A 9,273-nucleotide genomic window follows, 5' to 3' on the forward strand; every position below is an offset into this window, starting at 1 on the left:
GGTGAAAACAGCTTCTCCTTCACTGGTCACAGATACGAGGGAGTTTATTAATCCTTCACTGACTATCAAGTTGTTATTTCTGGTGACATGGATACAGTCTGGATTCTCTATGACACCCGTGTTGATAGACTTCAGTATCTTCCCTGTCATGTCCAGTATGTCCACAGAGTGAGACTGTAGGTTCGTACCTGCCACCAGCTGTGAAGGACCCAGACAGGCCAGACCGTAGTACGTTTTAGCTGTTTTGATAGTTGACAACAATACAGGATCTGGAGTAACATCCACTGTAACTATTTCCTGACTGTCCGGAACACTGACAGCTATCCGACTCTCACTTAGCTTTGCTATTTGATGAGGACTATCGGAAAGTAGTAGACGATTACTTAGTGTGTTTTGTTTTGATGTTTGATATGTTTTGATGCTGTTGTTAGTGTTATCTGCAACTACTGTTACTTTTATACCATCAACAGTCAACACTGTGACGTCAAACAAATAAGGCTCCCCACTGTCATCATCTGCCTTACAGTCAATAGTGTGATGTAGAACAGGGGTAGACTGGTGGTCACTCACACCACTGACAACTTCAACCTTCCCTAGCTGTAGCTCATCCACTGCTTTACTCAGCTTGTCCATGTCGTGAGTGAATACAACCCTTCCTGGTGCTGGTCGGTTGTCCCTGTCTCTGTTGTCTGTCGACTCCTCACCCACCGACTCATAGACGGCATACATGTCCATCTCACAGTTGGACGTGACAGCATTGGCTGTGAACTCATACTGTTGCTGGTACATCTGCAGCTCAATCTCCTGGGATTTTATTTCTGCTTGTAATTCCTGCAATGGTTTATTGGAAACCAATATCAACTTTATCAAGGAGTTGTTTCTCCTTCCGTAAAATCACTTCTACCACTTTCTGACGTAATTGCCTGATTTCATCTTTGGTACTTTGCGCATTAGACTCTATTTTTCAAGTTGAGATTTCTTGAAGATAATTTTCTTTTCTGAAGTTGTCATTTTGAGTTTCAGGTCTTGGTTTTGATTTGACAGGTGTTCTCTGACAACAGGGGTCATATTATCTAACGTATCAACATCGTCACATTTCCTGTGTTTTATACTGCAGCATGTATGACAAATGGCCTTCCTACAATCCTTACAGAACAACTCAATCTGTTTTTCTTTGTGGATTTTACACATGAAGCGTTGCTTGGCTTTTCTTTTGGTAGTATCAGACACACCCACAACTTCATGGTCACGTGACAATGGAATCATATTGTGCATCTTCAGACATCCATCACAGAAGACCTCGTCACAGACGGAGCACCACGAGGTGGCTGGAGTTGACTTCTCTTGTGTTTTGCAAACACTGCAGATATTTACATGGGCCGCTGTAATGACCAAGAGCAAGGTGGTTTTTGTTCTGGATATTGGAATGCATTGGAAATTATTAAAATCCATTACATTGTACTCAGTCTGATAATTTTTTATCTTATAGGCATACGATGGTGTTTCAAATGTAATGTGAATGAAGAAAAAATCTATCAAACTTTCCAAAATAGATTTCGAATTATGTATGCAGTTTACAGGAAAGCAAAGCAAAAATCCACAACAAAAACTTAAAATTAAACTCTCAATTGGTTACCTTTGCTCTCTGGTCCAAAGTCGTCCATCAGCCCCTGTATGACATGGCTTGGTTTCAGCTGACTGACCCACTCCTCTACTGGACTGTCAGGGGTGGTCACCTTCGTCAGTTGTCTACAGGAGGGACATGGGATGGACTTGGCTTGTATTGCTTCAGGCTGTGTGTTGGTGTATTTCAACAGACAGGACTTACAGAATGTGTGATTACACTGAAGTGTGGCAGGGTCTGTGAACACCTCGGTACAGATGGTACAGGTGAGGTGGTGGTCTGTCAGTTTCTTGGCAGTCGCCATCTGTAGTAAAACGTAAGGGTTAAAGAAATACAAGTGCTACTTTTGTAGGTTTAATAAAACGGAAAAAGCTGTAAATGGACATTCGTTTGCGTAAACCTGAATGTGACATGCATCGTCAGATTGAAAATAAGTGACGACAGAAGACGCCTCGTGGAACGAACTGAAGGACAAAGGTGCATTCGTCAGTGCCGGAGTAGGGAAGGGGGATAACTCTTATGCCTTTAGACTCACAACTCTGTTGGCAATACATGTACACAACAGTGAGTAACGTATATCAAGGAAAAACATTTTATTTGTCTAACCCTAAACATCCCATCTGCATCCACCTAGAAACTATTTCAGTATAGGTAAAGAAATGCTTTTCATGATTTCACAAGTTATTCATCATGATTTAGAACATTAATGCCCACCCAATCCATGATAGGTTCATAAATATTGCTTTTAATCAAGGACCTAAATCATAAAGCGTATTGATGGACAATAATTTGATTGATTCAAACTGAAACCAGAACGACAAAGTCGTTTCCTTTACGTGTTAATTTCAGTATGCGTGAGGCGTGAGTTGAAACGCTTTAATATCCTGTTTCATTTTCTAACGGTGAATGAGTAATGTCACTGATGACATACGAGTGTTTTAAGAAGTGAATGTTGAGGGACGCATGGATCTAAACTAACACATAATCAAAACGTATGTACAATTCTAGATGTATTAGTTCCGTGAAATCTGTAGAGTAAGTCACACGCACGCACGCACGCACGCACGCATACATACATTGCACAACGCACGACAGAACATAACTCTGGTGAACGCATGTACATCACCACAAAGCCATGATTGACAGTACTATAATTTTGTTGTAAATCCGTGTTAATATTAGTTCCGTGTTAATATAATTCCGTGTTAACATAAATCCGTGTTAGGAAACACTTTGTACAGTAGCACAGAGATGGGTAGTTATTTTCAATTTTGAAATTTCAACACCCTGACACAATAGAAAGACATATGTTGATGCAAAGTCTACTTTCTGTATTAAAGTGAAAGCTCTGTCCTCACTTTTAGTCTGGTTTGTTGTTTAATGCAGCAATATTCCAGCTATATGGCGGCCGTCTGTGAATAATCGAGTCTAGACCAGATAATCCAGTGATCAACATCATGAACATCGATCTATGCAATGGGCATATCGTGACATGTGTCAACCAGGCCAGTGAACCTGACACCCCGATCCCGTCAGTCGGGACAAGCGACAAGTATAGGTTGCTGAAAATAAATTCTAACCCGGATCTTCACAGATCCCGTCCTCACTTGTGCTAAACCAAAAGCGAAATACCACCCGTACTCACCACCAAATAACATCCAACAGTTAAACGAAATCCTTGCTAAAATCCAAGGTAGAGTTATAAGTTTGTTTGTTTGTACTGTGTTATAGTAACATGAGACTTACCACAATTACAACACCGTGAATCGATTGACTGCCAACCAGTTCCTGGTTGTCGCGTGCATCACGTCACGTCGGTCACGTGGTTTCTTGACGTCGGGTTTTCAGGGAATGTAAACAACCGTTATTTATATATATCCTTTCGAATCTATGCAATCAACAGAGCAGATATCCATTTCGTTCGATTAGTAAATTTTTTGCAAACACGTAATGCATAACGTCTTTAAGTGGCATTTTTGGAACACGTTATATGGATAGTCAAATTCTATATTGCAAAAGATGCTTAAGTGATCATTTTATGTAAATAATAATTAAATCAAATCGCTGATGAATGTGTTGATGAATCTTGTTGTTTTGTAAATAAACTGACTTTCATTTGTATTTTTTGTGCATATTTATACATTGTCCATGTGTATATACAGAGAGGTAAATGGTGACACACCGTTTGTAAAGGACAATACGTATGATTAAAGGGTGTCCACACCTGTGTGCTTCGATGGTAGATATCCTGTGTAAGGACATGTAAAACACGAAGCTTTTCCCTGGTCCAAATACATGCATGTTCAGTTGCGCCGTCAATGTAACGCTTTTCAATCTAAGGTAACCAAGCTCTTCTAGTAAATGTTTCTTCAGTTTGTTCATCTGAAATGTTCAAAAATGCATATTGCTTGCATTTTCGTTTGCTATCGTGGCCGATCTTCTTGGTTGAATTTATCATATTTATATTTCACAAAGTGTGTTTTCTCAGTTTTGGGTGAGTGGTAGGTGAGTGAGTGAGTATGCTATCAGGACCCATCTTCCTGAATAATAAATGGATCTGTTAACACAATAACCTTGCCCAGCAAAGAAATATTTTATTTGGTGGCCGAAAATGTGTTTTTAATTAGGGATGGGACGGGTCCAAATTTTCTAACCGGGTACCCCACCCCCTATTACCCTACCCTACACGGATATCCGTAAGAAATGCCAATATATTTTTCAGCTCGTAGGCAAAATCTTTTCAATACCTTAACCATGTATTATATTCAAAAGAAGTGACTGTAATTATGCATAAATCTTCAAAACAGCCTTTTTATCATGAAAGAATAACATATTACATTGTTTAATTTATGAGTCACATGATCATAACGGGTCCGGGGTATTGAGACGGGTACCCACCCGTCCCGGGTATCCGGGTCACTCGTCCCAATCCTATTTTTAATGAGTACTCTATGGTGAGTATTTGATACATGTATTAAAGTTGTTGTTTTTTTGTTAAGAAATTTGAAGTGTCTGACTCTCTTTAGCCTAGTAAATTGTCGAAAATGTTCGTACTTTCTGTCAAATTAAATTTTCTCCCTCCACCCTACCCGCCCCACCCACTTTATCGTCCCTACCCTCTACCCTACCCGCCCCACCCACTTTGACGTCCCTACCCTAACCGTCCCACCCCTTTGACGCCCCATCCCTCCACCTACCCGCCCCACCCATTTTGACGTCCCTCCCCTACCCGCCCCACCCCTTCGACGTCCCTACCCTCTACCCCACCCACTTTGACGTCCCTCCCTCTACCCATTCGACGTCCCTTCCCCACCCCTTTGACGTCCCTCCCATCCACACCCCACCCATTCTGACGTCCCTCCCATCCACCCCTTTGGCGTCCCTCCCTCCCCCCGCCCCACTCCTTTGACGTCCCTCCCTCCCCGCCCCACCCATTCGACGTCTCTCCCTCTACCCTACCCGCCCCACCCACTTTGACGTCCCTCCCTCCACGTCCCACCCTTTCGACGTCCCTCCCCCTACCCCCTACCCGCCCCATCCAATTTGACGTCCCTCCTGTCCGCCCTACCCACTTTGACGTCCCTCCCTCCACTCTACCCGCCCCACCCACTTTGACGTCCATCCGTCCATCCTACCCACCCCACCCACTCTGATGTGCCTCCTGTCTTTACTGGATATACTTGGTTCAGATTGTGAATGACAGACAATCAGAAACATATAGACATTACCTGTGCTTTCATTGTCGAAAGTGTCGGACATGTCGATCTCTTCCAAAAATAGCTCCTAGACCTGAGACCAGAACACTATTTTCCCACAAATGAATCAGTCCAGGAATCACTCTGAAGTGACGGTCACCTTCGTTGTGAGACCTTCATCATGCACTTTGACCAACTGTGTTTACGAGGACTTGGAGATCAGGTACGGGAAGAGTTGCTTCCCTTAGACCAGAGCGCTGAAGGGATTAGGTGAATTTATTATGTTATGTTTCGCAAAGACAGCGTGGTTTCCCTGTTTTGGTGGGTGGGTGGGTGAGTGAGTGAGTGAGTGAGTGGGTGATAGGGTGGGCGGGTGAGTGAGTGAGTGAGTAGGCTTAATGGCTCCAATGGCTACCCGTGGATGATAGGATGTCCCATTATCCAACTCAGACCCAGCGATTTGACTCGCGACAAAGCAGTCCTTGCTCTTTCTCGGTTGGTTAGTTGGTTATTTGTTTAACGCCGCACTCAATATTCCAGCTATATGGCGGCAGTCTGTAAGTAATCGAGTCTGGACCAGACACTCCATTGATCAACATCATGAACTTCGATCTACGCAATTGGGTGTTCGAGAACGGATGGAGACGGCACAGCACAGGTTAATGAATAAATAACTTTGTGAACGTCCTTTTCGAACACCTGGCTGTCCCTTTCTCTGCACTCCTCCCTCGTAACAAACAGTGAACTGTATCAATACTTTAATGATAGTTTGTTAAACAACTTTATTATTCTTAGGACAAAAATTCTGCAAAAACCTCACAGAGTGGGTATGATGTTTTGATTATGATCAGCGTTTCATTGAGTATGTTATGTTTATTAGTTTTCGAGTTAGATTGCAATTCATCGGTCCGCTTTTGAGCCAAACGGACTGTATGTATGTATAGCCTTGCCTCTACAGCTTGTTCAGCTTGACCTGATCAATTGAATACTAATGTGTTGCGTGACCGTGTCACAGCTGGTTGGGTCTATTATTGTGAAGGGGTGTACCTTTGTCAGTTGATTGTCAACATGTCCGAACAACGGAGACCAGGTCGCCATTTGACAACTCAGTGTCGAGAAATCGTCAGCAATGTCCTAACTACTGGGACAGAAATATTGCAGTTGAACATGAAATAGAAAAAGTGATAACTGAAATGGGTGTAGAGAGTGATAAGAGTGAATCGGCTTGTGAAAGTAATTGACGTCTGTACTTTGTAAAGTTAGCAAACCAAAATAGATATCATAGAACTGTATAAACAATTCAATTAAAACATGGAATGATTGTTTTTTTCAGAAGTGTTGTTTTCCGGGACAGGTTCTATAAAGAATTCTAGTATTCATGCTTCGCACGAACGCAACATTAATAACATTCTCTGCTCCCCTATTTAATGAAGTTAACTCGTCCTTCCGTTTGCGCCATTTGACCTCCCGGGTCATGCATATGTAGAGTAGCCCAGGTCAAGCTGAACATGCTGTAGTACTGCACATCACTTGCTTGATAACGGTGTTAATAGACTTGTGTTGTATAATCTATTTTCTGGTATTTGGGAGAAAAGCTGGGGGATGTTCATGAATGGCGCATCTGTTTAATGCATATTCGGACGTCCTCTTCCCGACTCGATGTGAATCGTAGGAAGCAGTGTCCTATATGTATAGTCATCTATACTGGACATAAATAATGCAACCACTTTGTATAATGAAATAATACGATATCTGAGAACGTCTAAACAGGATTTCATGTCAAATTCCCTTATCGGCACATTAAAGGCACAATGTCACACATTTTCGACAATATTTTGGCCTATATTATATATATTGGGGCATATGCACTCACATTAGCTTCCTGTTGATGCAACAAAATACTTATTATCCCTTACGACTTGCCTGAAATCGATAATTGAAACTTCGAGGCGAACAGCTTCCTAACAGAGAACACTTGCCATATATGGAATGTAAACAATTGCTCCGTACATCGAAAACTGTCGCACGTGGTGTTGTCGGTGTTTGCCGAACTGGTTTCAATCCCAAGTTGCGCGCGTGTTTTTGCGCCAGACAGTACGGTCATTTTGTCTAGGACTGAGTTCTGTCTCCAAAGGAGTTACATGAACTCTTTGGGGTTCGCTTGAACGTTGCATTATTTCATTCGAACTTTTTATTTTAATATTGTAATCTAAATGCGATTTTTTTTAAAAATAAATTTTATGTTAGCTTCCCTTAGGATTGATAGTATTATTGAGAGAATTGCATTATTTTTCTTTAGAGAAGAGTGGTGTGATATAGTGCCTTTAAGACTAATCAGCCAAAGTAGAATTCTCGGTAAGAGTGAGCAAAACAGTTAGACAAGCACATCTGATGGCTATATTCCAAAAACGGACACAACAGAAGAGTGCAGAAAAATGCAGAAAAATGAAGGTAGCTCAATTAACGTTGGTGTTGATTTTTCATGCAGCAGGTCGTTTCTGAGCTCCTTGATGGGGCAGTGGGGTAGCCTAGTGGTGAAAGCATTCGCCCGTCACGCCGAAGATCCGGGTTCGATTCCTCACCTGGGTACAATGTGTGAAGCCCATTTCTGGTGTCCCCGCCGTGATATTGCTGGAATATTGCTAAAAGCGGCGCAAAACTAAACTCACTCACTGTGACTGCCTTGTCATCTATAGTCTGTTTGCGGTGAAAACGTACCGATGAATTTCACTTTAAACAAAAAACTAAATCAAATAAAGTGAAATTAAGATTGCGAATCCTCATAATTTTACCTTGCCATTTGAAAATTTAAATCTCAGAATTTTATTCAACTTAGGATACAAGTTGTTTAACAAACGATCATAGGTTCAAATCGGTATTATTGGTTTGTATGACAAGGGTGTATGCACATTAAATGAAATAAATTAAGTTGAATAAAATCTAAGATTTAAATTTTCAGTTGGCAAGGTAGAATTATGAGGATTCGCAATCTTAATTTCACTTTATTCGATTTACATTTTTGTTTAAAGTGAAAATTCACCAGTACGTTTTCACTGCAAACAGGCTATACACCTAATAGCATCAGCTATCAAAAGGTATGTTTGAGCCGGTTTTTCTGGCTAAGAAATTTCTGAATAAAGGGATTAAGAAATTACTGCCAGTCGTTTTCGAAAGCTGACATCTGACTGGCGCAAAATTCCACAGTCTTTCGTTTGGCGTTCACCTGACACGACAACCTGTACATTAATCGCCAACTCTCAAACATAAAGGCGTTTTGTCTGCGTAGAAATTCAGTTAAAACCTAGTAATAACATTGCTAAACTATTACTATGTTGTATAACAGCACAGTTATACCAGCACGATTTCGCTGCCAATGTGACTTATGTAAATATAGATCCCCCGTGATGTTGCTGGAATATTGCTAAAAGCGGCGTAAAACCAAACTCAGTCAGTCAGTAAATATAGATAATGTATGCAAAATAACAAATACAAGTTTCGTTGGTTGTGTGTTCTTCAACTACAAATAGGCGTAGAGTGAAGATAATCTGAAAATAAAACAGTTTATTATTTATTATTAAAAGTTAATCACTATTCACCAGTAGTCAATCAAATTACCAATCACTGAGCAACATGTATGTGAATACTTCAGAATAACAGTTTTATAGACACCTTCGGTGTCCACTCCGGTGTTCGACAGGGCATGTCATCAATTACTGAGCAACACTGCCAGCCAGCATACTTCCACAGGCAGAAAGATTGATGATACTCTCATACATCTGAAGTCGGGCTCCAGTCTGTTGAGTTGTTGCTTCTTCATACCCATCCAAAAATCTTCCTCCTTTCTTCCTCGTAAATCTTTGGCACACTTGTCAGCTCTTCTCTTGCCCGTTTTTTTTCATATCACTGGTACTTATTTTCAATAACAATCACAATCGTGATTGAATCGATCCCAAA

The 9,273-nt window shown here is 41.2% G+C and overlaps 2 protein-coding genes across 2 annotated transcripts in view; both read right to left on the reverse strand.

The window, feature by feature from the left end:
• The window catches only part of LOC124258006 (tripartite motif-containing protein 59-like), a 2,561-nt gene extending 633 nt beyond the window's left edge, over positions 1-1,928 (reverse strand). The window contains exons 1-3 of the mRNA XM_046692081.1: positions 1,637-1,928; positions 1,237-1,382; positions 571-831 (exon numbers count right to left, since the gene is read on the reverse strand). Of these exons, the coding sequence (XP_046548037.1) occupies positions 571-831; positions 1,237-1,382; positions 1,637-1,928 (699 nt within the window). The remainder of the gene's footprint in view (positions 1-570; positions 832-1,236; positions 1,383-1,636) is intronic.
• LOC124258047 (E3 ubiquitin-protein ligase Trim36-like) overlaps positions 1-3,442 on the reverse strand; it is a 41,378-nt gene extending 37,936 nt beyond the window's left edge. Inside the window, exon 1 of the mRNA XM_046692122.1 lies at positions 3,371-3,442. The gene's annotated coding sequence lies outside the window, so the exon portion shown is untranslated. The remainder of the gene's footprint in view (positions 1-3,370) is intronic.
• Positions 3,443-9,273: the final 5,831 nt, after the last annotated feature.

The sequence above is a fragment of the Haliotis rubra genome, unplaced genomic scaffold (assembly GCF_003918875.1).
Source record: "Haliotis rubra isolate DU_JTF1 unplaced genomic scaffold, ASM391887v1 Scf68, whole genome shotgun sequence".
Classification (NCBI taxonomy): Eukaryota; Metazoa; Mollusca; class Gastropoda; order Lepetellida; family Haliotidae; genus Haliotis; species Haliotis rubra.